At 48.0% G+C, this 14,223-nt stretch overlaps 1 protein-coding gene across 3 annotated transcripts in view; it reads left to right on the top strand.

Moving 5' to 3' along the window:
* Nucleotides 1-14,223, top strand: part of PEX14 (peroxisomal biogenesis factor 14) — a 134,719-nt gene that overhangs the window by 53,186 nt on the left and 67,310 nt on the right. For all 3 annotated transcript variants that reach the window (XM_080654616.1, XM_080654615.1, XM_080654617.1), the window contains exon 3: nt 3,905-3,989. In XM_080654616.1, coding sequence (XP_080510742.1) covers nt 3,905-3,989 — 85 coding nt within the window. The remainder of the gene's footprint in view (nt 1-3,904; nt 3,990-14,223) is intronic.

The raw sequence follows: 14,223 nt of genomic DNA on the forward strand, positions 1-14,223 counted from the left end.
GGTGCACTCATGAAGAACTCTCCCGATGCGGCAGGAGGAGAAAGGAGAGCCGGTGCCATGTTTACTGTGGTCTCGGAAGCAAGTGGCTTCCACAGCGGCGTCAGGAACTTCGCTCCAGGCCTTTCCCTGGCTTGCTGCTCTCCCACAACATGCAATCAAGCTCCTGTTGCCGTTTTACGTCTTTGACATTGAGGCGGAAGATTTGGCCTGAATTTATGTAATTTAGTTGGGCACAAGTATAAGCCATGAATAGTCACATTCATCTCCTAATTAGAAAATCAAACGATAATACAGGACAGGCTGCAGGCACCCCATCATTTCATCCAACAAAAGCGTGTTGTGTGTGCTGGGTCTCTGCAGGGGGAAGAGTGTTGAATTGCTTCATGAAGTTAATGAAAAGTGTCCAACAATAGGGGAAGGCAAGATGCAGACCAAGTGCCCCGCCAGTGTATTTAGTGTGTGAACACCTTTGCACTGGGGGAAAGATTTGGGGGAAATCTATGTATAAATCGTAGGGCTTATGAAATTCTAGATTGGACAGGCCTTCATCACCCTATTATAGTGCTAGTTCCTATGCGGAGGGAGGAGGAGGGCAGAGAGTAGCCGAAGAAATTAGTGGCAGGAGAGAGGTTTTCATATGTTCACACTTACATGTAGCTGCTTAGCTGGGTCTCCTTCTTATTCAGCACATTAGGTGGAGGCTGTTAGTTTGGATGCTTTATATTTTTGCATCTGGTGTAGTGATATCGATGCTGTTAAATATGTGATTTGCCTGTCGCCTGCATTTTCAGACAAAGATCAAGAGGAGCATAAACAAGCCCCAAATATACTTTATGTAGGTGTTTGGCAGTATTATTTTATATGGCTTGAAATTAGTGAATGGAAACTTTAAAAGAAATTGTTCATATTTTTGCAAGTTTGAAGTGTGCCGGGACTTTGTCAAATTCCCGTTAAAATAAATACGTCAATTTCATCTCCCTTCCAAATTCATTTATCTTGCTTTTTTAAAAGGTGTTTTCTACTTTACCTGATGTTTAAATTGGATTCGCTCGTTTATGCTGTTCTTTGCTATATCCCCCACGTTTTTCTTAAATGAATTACTAATGACAGAGCACTCCATCATCCCCTCTCTACAGCCACTTTAAGGAAAGCATGGTGATCTAAACCTTTTAACCTATTAAAGATGATTTTTCCCAATTGAATCAGACCCACCACAGGTGTAATAACTAATCATTTAAACTACACCTGCTATTATGTATTTTTAAGCCATTATGCGTGTTGGATAGATGATAATTCATGTTTATTGCATTGTCCGATGGATCCGTTTTGCCTACACTAGGCTGATTAATGTATTTAAAGAAATAAGAGATGCAATTTTTTAAAAAAAATTGATGGAATGCGCCAAGCACTGCATTGAGTGCACCATTAAACCCATCAGAACTTTGCTCTCTGACCAGAAATGCATATACCAAGGACTATATTAAAAAAGCAAGGTGAAACCTGTGCGTTTTAGTGGTGGGGTTCTGTTTTCTTTCTCTGTCATGGAAAATTTTGGAAGGATGAGAGGAAGGTGTACGCTTATGGGTAAATGAGCGGAACTGTGCTGTTAGCATCTCCTGCCCAGGACCCCCTCTGTGGGCCACACTGTCCGGCGCCTGGTACGCATGCCCCAGTGAGCGGAGTCTGCTGCATGGTGTGAACGCTCTAACTGTGGCGTGCGTCGAGGTGTATTTTTTCTCCAGGTGAAGAACAGTTGTCCCCCAGCCATCTGAGCTGTGCATGTTGGCATTGACCCTGTGGGCCGACCCGTGCCAGTGTGACTAACTGTCCTCTTTCCCGGGCACAGGCCTTTCTTCCTGTAGTTTTCTCCTTCCTCTTTGGCCGCTTCCCCTCCCCACCTCTCCCCTTTCCTGTTCTTTTGCCTCCCCTTCTGCTCAGGCTCCTCTTGTCTGAATGCCCCTGCCTTCCTCTCCCCTACCTTTCCTTACTTCGCCCCTTTCCTTTGCTTCCCCCCCCCCCTTCTTCCTTTCCCCTCTCCCATCTCTTTATTAAAATGCACCCATTTGGGGGATGTTTTGTCCAATTCTTGATTTTGGTGCAACCTGAGGTGATGTGATTGAGGGCTGGGAGGGGGTGAGTATGTAGTTTCGGGGTTCTAGACTCCTCAGCATCGGTTTTCTGTAGTCTAGAACTGGTTGGTGGTCACATGATGGTAGCTAATATGTTTACAAATGATAACCAGTCTCAAGGAACACTAGGTTTCCTATCACTCACAGGCCCAAACCTTAAAAACTGGGATCTCTGAGTTCATCCTTTAGGGAGCATGTGTTAAGGAAATATATAAGGAATTGCCCTGGCTTTTTGTTTTTCTTTTTTGATTTATCCTCATATTTTGTCATCAATGAAGTCTGTCTGATCTCAAGATTTAAATTCATATAAAATATGAAGAGAATATTTGTAATTTGTATTCCCCTGTAGTCACAGCACTTCGTTTGAATCTCTGTATAACTGCTACTCTTAGTCTGAAGGATCTTAGAAAACTTCCTTATATTTGACCCCTTCGAAATGTTTTTCTCTCAACAGCTTAGGAGTGAACTGCAGGCCTGTTGACTTTACCTGTAACGTGAGACTATATTATTCTTGGGTTTTGATGAGATGAATAATGGCCGTCATTGAAAACAGCCCCTTTCCTACCTGGGGCAGGTTCCCGTTGCGCCGGTGTCCGGAATGGAGAGCAGGCAGGCTGCGTGCAGTCAGGCTTAGTGTGTGCTGGGTGATGGGAAGGTCAGTGCCTTCAGCACGTCTTCCGTCCTCTGCGTGGCTCATTCACAGACATGAAGATTTCTTAACTATCATGCCAAGGTAGATAGATACTCTGTCAGTCTGTCAGCTTTTAGCCATGAAACCCCAAACTTTGGCCTTCGAAGTCTTTTCCGAATGGAGCACCGTTACACGAGGGGGACCAGGGTGAAAGGTGTGCATGTTGCCTCGGGTGATCAACCCAGCGGATGTCCCCCACTTTGCAGGGCTCTGCAGAGGCAGCGTAGTCTCTTCCTTCAGGTTCTTGCAGTGTGTTTGGGGGGGCAGCCTGGACATTAGAAGACAGTGCAGTTATATCTTTGACAGACAGTACACATGACAAGCATTGAGGAAGTTGAGAGAGTAGGGAGACCAGACATGGCTGGCTTATGTAGGGAGGGCTTTAAGGCGTTAGCAAGGCTGTAAAAGGGCCATGCTGGGGTGTGTGTGTGAGCAATGTTTAGACAAGTAGAGGTGGGGTAAGGGAGGCCTTCTAGCCCCTGCGTACACATGGGCACAAGTGTTGTGACATAGGTGAGCGTGGCCAGGAGACAGCTGCCTGCCGAGGAGAATGAAGGGTCAGCTTGAACGGAGAGCAGGAAGAGAGTGTGGCAGGTCTTAAAAGCTGGGCTGGGGGGATTAGATTTGATAGAATCAGATTCAGGAAACCAGTGAAGGCAGGGAATTGACATACGTTTTGTTCAGATGGATTTTAAATGTGAGAAATAACTGCTTATAAATGTGACCACAATGGTGTGTGATTTCTGTGGACATGGGATAAACTTATATAGGATTTTTATTTTATTTTATTTTTTTAAAAATATATTTTATTGATTTTTTACAGAGAGGAAGGAAGAGGGATAGAGAGCTAGAAACATCGATGAGAGAGAAACATCGATCAGCTGCCTCCTGCACACCTCCTACTGGGGATGTGCCCGCAACCAAGTTACATGCCCTTGACCGGAATCGAACCTGGGACCTTTCAGTCCGCAGGCTGACGCTCTATCCACCGAGCCAAACCGGTTTTGGCTATATAGGATTTTTAATCTTGAAATTCAGACTATTGAAGTTTACTTTTCTTCTCTGTTTTCTTCCCTCCCACCAGATTGCAACAGCAGTGAAGTTTCTACAGAACTCCCGTGTCCGCCAGAGCCCCCTTGCGACCAGGAGAGCATTCCTTAAGAAGAAAGGTACAGGTTCCTCGTGGCCATGCACAGTGGCCTGCAGAAGGCGACTGGGGGTGGGCAGATGGAAGCAGTGTTGATGAAGGACCTATAATTGCCCCACTAAAGTTGGGGGGGGAGTTTGAGGGGTGCCCCCCAGGCGGGGGGATGCTGGCTCTTTCCTAACGGTGGAGCAGAGATGATCTAATTTGGATAATTGAGCTCCAAATATAAGGCCAACAACTTAGCCCAGGACAGCCTGGCACAGCGAATTCAGCGGCCCCTTGGATAAGACTCCTGCTTTCTGCTCCAGTCCTCTGGTAATGGCCCTGGCTGGAAGGCGGCTGGCTTCAAATTAGCTCCTGTCGTAAAGAATGAGGAAGAAAAAAAAATGAAGGAAAAGGGAAGTGAGATGAATAAACAAGGTCAGGGTAAGGTCAAGCTTGGGGTCCATCTGATTTACTGATTAAAGTGGTGAATTACTGGTTTGGTGGTATTTTTATAGGCATGGAGTAAATGGGTCTTGACCAATTCAGTATTGTCCGAAGCAGACAGACTCTCTTCTGGCTCTGTTGAAGTTCAAGATATTTTTCTTCTTGTTAAAAAAAAAAAAAAAACACAAAAAACAAAACTACACCAAAACCCCTCAAAACAAACCCAATTTTTCTTTTTTTTTTTCTAGAAAGCTCTCATAACCATGAGGGGGGAAAGAGACACCCCGCCCCACACACACACACACACCACCACCACCACCACCACCACCAGAACTCTCTTTACTTTAAGAGCTGGAATGCCAGCCTCAGAATTCTGGGTTTTGAGCTTTGAGTCATTTGTGGCTGGAAAAGCAGGTGGAGGGGTTTGGTGGCATTTCCTAGGTCTGCTTCACGGTATCCCACCGAGGTGACCCTGCAGGACGGAGTTCCAGGGCTGGGCTCGCAGGCCAGGGCGAACATGCCACGCATTTCATTCACAGGCAGCGGGCTGTTCAGAGGTTGCCTGAGACCGGTCCCTGGGACTGAGCTGCAGGGGGGCGCTGTGCGCTCGCTGGCGGCATCCTGCTCGCCCCCATCCGTAGGAGATTATTAAAATTTGGAGTGCGTTGGCTGGCCTCTCCACTCCACAACCATCATGCCATAAAATAGTTTTTCCTTGAAATATGTGTACCTATGGGGAGTAATTAATCATAAAAGCTTGGGGATTTCAGCTCTCTCATCAAAGCGTCGAAGCTGGGGAAAGCTGAGCCTAAAAGCTGTGTTGATTACCCGGGGTAACCTGAGACAAAATCTATGGTTGCCGAGAGATCCTTCGCCCCAGTATATTGTGCAATATTATAACTGCCTGATCTTCTCTTCCACTGACAATGACCAGTTATTCCTCATTTTCTCTCAAACGCAGCTGGGTTAGAATTTCATTTGCAGAGGGTATTTAGAGCAATTTAGAGACAAATGTCTCTGGTGTTTGCCCGGCACTTCCCCACCGCAGGCTTTGCTGAGCAGTTTTAGTATCAGGAGCTCCATCTAATCTGTTTAATTTTAATAAATCCCTGACTGGGAGAGGGAGAGAAAAAAAGAGAGAGAGAAAAACTCTGGACCAAATAATACTTCTTTTGAGTTAGTTGGCTAATAATCACTGTAGAGAGGAAACCATTTTGTATAATTGTTATTTGTTGCTCCTTTTTAAAAGAAAACACAACCGACAGATTAATTCATCTAGGAGTGTTTACCCTGCGCCACGCCCTGCTTTAGTGGGAGCGGAGGAAATCCCTGCCCTCTCAGAGCTTCAGTTCTCCTGGGGAAGGCAGGCCGGGGGTGGGAGAACCAAGTGTGCAGTGTACGGTATGGCAGGTGCCTTGGCTCATGGGGTGTGGATCGTGGTGACGGTGTGGGCGTGGGTCACACTTTCACACTGGACGGTTAGGGCATGTTCCGCTCAGCGGGTGGCAGCTGAGTGGAGACCTGAAGGAGATGAGCATTTGCTGACAGTGGGCTTAATCCCTTCCTGACCCCTCGTGTGGGTTAGCGCTTCTAGCGTTTTCTTTCGGCAGCAGAAACCTCGAGAAGGCACCCTACCCTTCTTCCCCAGGCGTTTACTGTATTTAAACTTGGAGTGTCTGGACTCAATCCCACACCTCCATTCTCTTTGAAAAGATATTTGATCATTATCTTTGATAATTATCAGTAATTACCCATTTCCTAGCTGAATCACAATAGGGTACGTTCTGGCAGGACCTTTTCTGGACAGAGAATTCTAAGGTTTGATCAGCGTCAGGGGGAGAAGAGCCCATCATGGATTTAAACTTCACTTTTAAAATTTCCTGTTGTTCCCAGGGTCAGGGGACTGATCAGCGGAGCTTGGCACCATCCTGAGAATGGGATGAGGGAGGAGGGGCTTTTGCAAAGGAGCAAGCATGTGCCTGTCCCTAACAGAAGTTGGGAGGGAAGGAGACTTGGTCTTTGGGGCTGGGGAGGCTGTCTTCGGGGTGGGGGGGACCAAGGTCCGGGTACCCTGACCACTGGTGTCTCCCCGAAGGACTCACTGCAGTGGTGGGTTGGGAGTGCTGGCGTTAGACGAGCTCACAGCTACTGTAGTCTTGGCTTCTCCTAGCAAATGTCACTTCGGGGAATTGCAGTGGAAGCACTGCCTTGAATTATAATCTTGACTTTCTTTTTTTTAATAAACATCTCTTTCCTGAAAAGGCAAATCCAATTTTGTTTTCTTTTAATATTATTTAATATTTAATATAGAAATTGAGATCCCTGTAGTGCATGTCAGTTCGGTGGAAAATGAGGGTAACTTTAGGCGCATCAGCTGAGTTTGTTTTATTGTGAAACTGCAGCCGGGAGCAGGGGCTGCTTCCTGCCCCCCGATCCTGGCAGGTTAGATGTATGCTCTGATTTCAGGGACTGGGAGGCTGGGGGAGGGGTAGTGGAGAGTGGCATAGGGATGGAAGAACGTGGTTTGCAAAGGTCTTTTGTGTTTGTGTTTTTTTTTAATTTTTGTTTTTTGGAGATTTCTTTCGGATGCTTTAAAGTCTGAATATGGAGTCATTAATGAGAAACATGAAGTTATTAGAGTCATTTATCATTTTCTTTGAAGTTTGTACTGCCATTTTGTGTAATTTACAACATTTCTTTTATCGGAGTTTTTTGGATGAAAGAGAAAAGCAGCTGTTCACCTTCAGAGCGTTAGAATAAATGTTCCCCCCAACCACTCGATTCTGCAGATGACACATCAACTGCAGGGCCAGCCCATGTGCAGGGCAGTGACCTCGCGCCCGCACAGAACTGGCCTGTATATAGAAGCGCTTCTTGCCACACAGGCATCACTGCTGGGCTCTAAGCAGGCAGCAGTCCAGCTTACAAACAGCAATCGAATCAGTCCAGAAAGTTAGAGGCTTGGTCATTGTTGTCAGTAGGCTTACTGACACCCTACCCAACCACAAAACGTAGGCGGCAGTCTGCTTCCAAACGTGTGTGGCAGGCTGAGCGTAAGGTGGGGGAGAAGTACTGTCTGTCCGAGGGGGACGGGGGTTGAGGCGCTGGATGAGGTGGGAGGCACGGGGAGCTGTGTGTCTGCTCTCTGCGCTTTTCTCTGTAACCCTGCATGGTGGGGCCTGTGTGCTGCGGACACTGCTTATTGTGTCCTCTGCAGCGTATAGAGCTTCTCCCTCATCTGAGAAATCGTCTGGGGGTGGGAGGACAACAAGCAAATAAAACTCACCGCTGTGCTTCCTCATTCTAAACGGTGAAACAGACCTTATCTTTCTTCTGTTCCTAGAAGCACGCCCCCCCCCCCCCCCCCCCCGCCCAGTGGAAAACGACCTCCTTGCTAGAAGTGAACTTGAGGAAGAAACCTGAGGGTCTCAACCTTGGGGGTGGGGCAGAGGTGAAGGCTTCTCTCACTGGACTATTTTAAGGGGAAGTAAATTCTTACATAGATTTCAACTTAACTCTCTTTTATTACTTTTCTTTTTTATCATTTACTCCATTTCACGAGGTAGTTTGCATGTCCTTGAATGGAATCTCGTTACCATGAAAGCTTTTTTAGCATTGATTTCATAACAGTCTTAATTTAATAGCGCCGTCATTACTGAGAAGCTCTGGGAGTGGGCCCCGGCTTTCCAGGTCACTGACCTTTTAATTACAAACCTTGTTCTGATGGCCAGGTTATCGACTGGACAGCTCCCAGCTTGTGCCCCCAGGATGAAAACGAAAATAACTACGTTTCCTCCCCCATCCCCAGGAAAAAAAAGTAACCTCGTGAGTCTCTGAAATTAATTTTCTCCTTCAGCAATTAATTCTTTAATGTGTCTTAGAGAAGCCAGAAGTCTTGTTATAAGGCTGTTTTTTCTAGAGCCCGGGTCCAGCTTGGAGGGGCCAGGGAAGCGGACGGAGATCATGCCAGCTACCACCCGCGCTTGATCGTGGCCCATTTCCGTGTCCTTGGAAAACTCCCGCGGCTGAGCTGGAAGGAATAGCATTGGCCCTGCGAGGGGCGGCCTGGCCCTTCTGACTCTTTGTTGACAAGATGTGGGTTGCAGCATCAAGGCTTAAATTCATTCCCGTGCTGCTGGAGTAGCTGAGCCTGTTTATCACGGACACCTTAAAAAGATGTTCTCGTTCTGAGAAAGACAGGGTTGGAGGATTTTTCTTGGCATGTGTTCCATCTCTGTTTTCTCCGATGACTGGAGGAAGCAAGTGCTCTACACGAGGAGTTCTGCTCAGCCTTGAACTTGAACTGAATAGGTTCTCCCTCTCTCACCACAAAGAGGGAGAAAACAAGGAGAGGGCAGCGGCCCGTAAGTAGGGTGACCGTTGCTTCCGGTTTGCCGAGTACTGTCCCGGTTTTAGCACCGGAATTCTTAAGTCCTGGGCAGCTCCTCCGTCCTGGGCAAACAGGTCACCCCAGCAGTGCAGCCTTACTCAGGAGTGAGAGCCACCAGACAGAGTGGGTGTGTGTTTACAGCTGCAGGAGGAGGTTCAGCAGTCAGGCCCTGAGAGCCAGCTTGCCGTTGAGTGGCGTCTTCCTCACACACTGCCTGCTGCCACTCCCTGGCCCTGCCCTGGTGTGGGTCCAGTGCAGAGAGCCTCTGGGGCTGGGAGGCTGTGCCCTGCAGGTGTGTGGGGAGCCGCTGGTGCCAAGCAGACAGGGCTGTGTGTGCAGCCACGTGCTTGTTCCTGAGGATGATTGAGCATCTCCATCCATCTGTTGTGAACGGACCATCTTCCTTCCCTGCCAGTCTTGCATCTGCATATCTGTCACCTGCTGTTCTGGACCAGCCCATTCATCACACTGACTGGTGTTCCCCCCATCAATTTTCCTGCTTCCCTTGTTATCCAAACTTGTCTTGAGCTCCACAGATTTTCCTAGGCGTCCAGGGTGAGCTGTAGCAGTTAGACCAGCTGAATGCCGTAGGGTTGCCATGGCTTCCCCATTCAGAGGGGAGCTGATAACACTTGCTCCCCAAAGTAGGCTGCGTCAAGTAGGTACCTACACTTCACCCTATGATGGGGGAGGGGCGGGGGGCAGTGGTACAGCTTGGTGGTGGTGGTGGGGGAGGGGAATAACAAAGTTCTCTGGATTTACCCAATTGCTATGAGATTTTCCCCTGAAAACGAAAAATGATTCTTCTTTTCTTAAACTTGTGTACCTGAAACAGTATATCATTGTGCAATAGCCCCCCCTTAATCTGCGGTGGGTAAGTTCCAAGATCCCCAGTGGATGCCTGAAACCGTGGATAGTACAGAACCCTGTATACACTGTATTTTTTCCTATCAGACACACTTTTTCACTTAAACGATGCACTTGATGGCTTCCCCGAGTTGCCAGAACCACGACTCCTGTGCTTTCACGATTAGGTAAAAGAAGGGTTTCTGGAACACAAGCACGGCGTACCGGGACAGCCCAGCTGCTAGCTGAGAGGGCCACTAAGTGACGAACGGCGAGTGCATACAGCAGGAGAGGGCGGACAGAAGGATGATTCACGCCCCTGGCGGGATGGAGTGGGAGGGCTCGAGATTTCATCTTGCTCTTCAGAAGGGTGTGTAATTTAAAACTTACCAAGTGTTTACTTCTGGAATTTTCTGTTTACGTTTTTGGACTGTGGTTGACCGTGGTTAATTGAAACCGTGGATTCGGGGGGACTGCTGTATTCAAGTTTTTCTTTCATCTTTTTGAAAATGTAAGATATGTACAAGGCTTAAAAAATTCAAAACCGTAAAGAAGGATATACAGTGAAAAAGAACTCTTCCTCCTATCTCTCAGTCCCGTCTCCCCTCCGTTCTTTTTCCCAGAGGGTGCTATTACCAGCTTCTTACGCATCATTCCAAAGGTAATGTGTCCGTAGAAAAGCATGCCAACATCTATTACTCCCCCCACAGAAACACAACACTTCTTAAATACATGGTGGCAGGTTTACACTTTACCTTCACACTTGACGTTATGTCTTGGCAGCCATTCCACACCAGTACACAGGTTTGCTTCGTCCTCTCAGTGGCTGCATAGTATTCCGTTATATGCGTCTCATAATGTCTTTTAACCAGCCCAAGTTAGTGAACACAGAGGTTGATTCTTACGTTTTGTTGTTTCAAACAATGCTGCAGTGGATATATGCTTGTGTAGACATTGTTTAGACTTCGCTAGAATAAAAGCATTTTGTATATGGTGAGTAGACTAGGGTGTATTCTTCTTGCTTAAAATGTCATGAGATTGTGTCCCCCAAAGAGAATATAAAACTAGTTTCTAGGCAGAAAAAAGTTAATGAGAGAAAAAAGACAGCGACTTCTTACGAACACAGCACAGATTTGGACTCTGAGAGGACATTGTGGTCATCGGTTACATGAAAAATGCTTTCGTTCTAAAAGAACCCTTTTAGCCTGTTTCTGAAGGGATATGGGCTCGTAAATTTAATTTTTGATTCCAGATAAACATTTAAATAAATGGAAAGCTTCAGAATCTTGGCTATCTTTGTTCAGAGGAAGTATAGAGCTTAGTTTTCTCCGTCATTGTTGGACGTTTTATGGGTCCTAGGGCATTGGTTAGGTGGTCAGCCTTTACTTAGTGCCTCTTGTGTGCAGAGTATCACTGCGTTAGGCACTTCCCGGAAGAAAAGCCAGTCTGTGTCTTGTACATCGGGCTCATCAGGAGGCTGTGGGAATGGATGCTGAGTGCTTATCAGGTAGGCCTGTGTGTATCCATGAGATACAGCAGTACCTCAGCCAGAAGTCAGCAAAGTCAGATGGGGGAGAGGCCAGAGTATAAAGCTCACTAGACTGTGAACTCCTCAAGGGCAGTGACCACGTCTCACTCTTTCCAGCATTCTCAGCGCGGCTTAGCCAGCCTCAGCCAGAAACCAATGAATGAGCGAGTGAGTGAATGCATACTGCAATTAGAAGACATTGGGAACCGTTTCAAAGGGGCTCGGTTAGTCTTAAGTCTATGATTTAGGTATTTGTTCAACTCTAGTATCATGTAAAGTAGCTTCAGGATTGCTAACTTATGTGCCATTACCAACTAGACTACAGTGTTTATATGCAGTTCTTTTTGTCTTCAGTCTTTTTTATTTTTTTTAAAAATATTTTTATTGACTTCAGAGAAGAAGGGAGAGGGAGAGAGAGATAGAAACATTAATGATGAGAGAGAATCATGCATCAGCTGCCTCCTGCATGCCCCACACTAGGGATTGAGCCCTCAACATGGACATGTGCCCTGACTGAGAATCGAACTGTGACCTTCTGGTTCATAGGTCGAAGCTCAAGCACTGAGCCACGCTGGCCGGGCTTGTCTTCAGTCTCATAGTACCCAGTACAAACACTCTTTTCCAAGTTGCTCAGTGGGCATAGATGGTCAGAGAGGAGTGGGAAGGGTGTTGCAAGGGAGGCTCATGCACAGGCATGTATGTGTGCAGTTAGCTGGGTTGGACCAGGGGTCTGCACAAAGGCAGGGAATTGAGTTTGGTGAGATGGTTAGTGAGGGAGCAGCCATTGATAGGACTCAATATGATAAATAACTAGAGGCCCAGTGCATGAATTCGTGCACAGGTGGAGTCCGGCTGGCCCTGCCCCAATCGGGATGGATCGTGGCTGGGCCTGTCGGGAGGAGGAGATGGTGGGAAGTTGGCCGGCTGGGGGGAGGGGCCATGGGTGATTGGCTGGCAGTCCCCGCCCCCGATTGGGGTGGGGGGGTTAATGGGGGTGGGGCTGGCTGTGGGAGGGGCTGTGGGCAGTGGGCCAGCCAACCCCGCCCCTGAATGGGGTGGGGGGGGTGATCAGGGGTCAGCGGCCGGGGGAGGGGCCGTGGGAGGTTGGCCAGCCAGCCCCACCTTCGATTGGTGTGTGTGGGGGGGCGATCAGGGATGGAGCTGGCTGGGAGGAGGGGCCGTGGGCTTATGGGGGTAGGGGGGCTGATCAGGGGTCAGCGGCCGGGGGAGGGGCCGTGGGAGGTTGACCAGCCAGCCCCACCTTTGATTGGTGTGTGTGGGGCGATCATGGACGGAGCTGGCTGGGAGGAGGGGCCGTGGGCTTATGGGGGTGGTGGGGGCTGATCGGGGGTGGGGCCAGCCATGGGAAGGGACTATGGGTGGTGGGCCAGCTGGCCCCGCCCCTGAATGGGGTGGGGAGGGGCTGATGGGGTCCAGCGGCCTGGGGGAGGGGCCATGGGTGGTTGGCCGGCTGGCCCTGCCCCTTATCGGAGTGGGGGGGCCAATTGGGGGTGGAGCTGGCTGGGGGGAGGGGCCTCGGGCTGTTTGGGGTGGTAGGGGCCCATCGTGGGTGGGGCCGGCCGGGGGAGGGGCTGCAGGTGGTTGGCCAGCCAGCCCCCCCCCATCTCCTTCGATAGGGCCAGTTGGCAGGCCGCAGTGGGCATCATAGTGACCAGTCATTCCGGTCGTTGCAGCGTTCCGTTCACTGGCTTTTTATATATATGGATAGTCCACAGGGCTTTTTGAACCAGTTGATACTGCGAAAACCCTACCTAAGGAAGTTTACTCTGGGCTCTGGATTTAAACTGAATTGGCTTGGCAGTAATAAGACTCACTACAAAGAAGGTCTTGCTGAGTCCCTTGTCAGGGTGGAGGATCTGGACTGGGAAGGTGGCAGTAGAAAAGGAAACAGAAAGATAGCATATTTATGTAGAGACTTTTATGGCTTATGAAACACATATATTAAAGTCTTCTTCACTATAATCTTTGTAGTAGGCATGTTACTAAATATGTGTTGAATGAGTCCATGATTTAATGAAGCTCCCATTTTACAGATGAGGAAACGGAGGCTCAGAAAGGTTAAGTAGTGCAAATAAATGGCAGAATCAGAACGAAGACCCAGCGTTCTGAGCTGTATCACAGACTTTCTGGAAAGGAAGGGCAGAACCGCGACTGTAGAGGAAGAGTATGCATGCTCGGAGTGGGCTGGATGTGGAGGAGAGGGAGGCAGGACTGAAGATGGCTCTCAGGGTTGTTCCAGTGTGTTAGGCAGCTTTACTGAGGATAATTCACAGCCCGTAAACTGTATGTATTTAATTTGTACAATTACAACATTTTTGTGAATTTTAAAACCTTTCAGTGAAACCATCACTGTGAGACAGTGAGCTCACTGGTCACCCCTACATGTTTCCTCCTGCTCCTTGTAATTCCCTCCTCCTGCCTCCCCCAGCACATCCGGGATCCCAGCGGGCACTGATCTGCTTTCTGTCACTACAGTTTAGTTTGTAGTCTCTAGAATTTTATATAAAGGGAATTAATTACACAGTCTGTTCCTTTTTTTTAAAAATATATTTTATTGATTTTTTACAGAGAGGAAGAGAGAGGGATAGAGAGTTAGAAACATCGATGAGAGAGGAACATCGATCAGCTGCCTCCTGCACACCTCCCACCGGGGATGTGCCCGCAACCAAGGTACATGCCCTTGACCGGAATTGAACCCGGGACCCTTCAGTCCGCAGGCCGACGCTCTATCCACTGAGCCAAACCGGTTTCGGCTGTTCTGACTTTTTAAATTCAGCATAATTATTTTGAGATTCATCCACATTGTTACACATATTATTTTTATTGCTGCATAATATTTCATTATTTGGACACAATACAATTATTTATCTATTCACCTGTGAGAGTTATTTGAGTTCTTTCCAGTTTTTAGCTACTAAAAATAAAGCTGCGCCTGGCTGCGGTGGCTCAGTAGTTGGAGGTCGACCTATGAACCAGGAGGTCATGGTTTGATTCCCGGTCAAGGCATATGCCTGGCTTGTGGGCTCTTGATCCTTGATCGTG

This window comes from Plecotus auritus (genome assembly GCF_963455305.1).
Source record: "Plecotus auritus genome assembly, chromosome: 2".
NCBI classification, from domain to species: Eukaryota; Metazoa; Chordata; class Mammalia; order Chiroptera; family Vespertilionidae; genus Plecotus; species Plecotus auritus.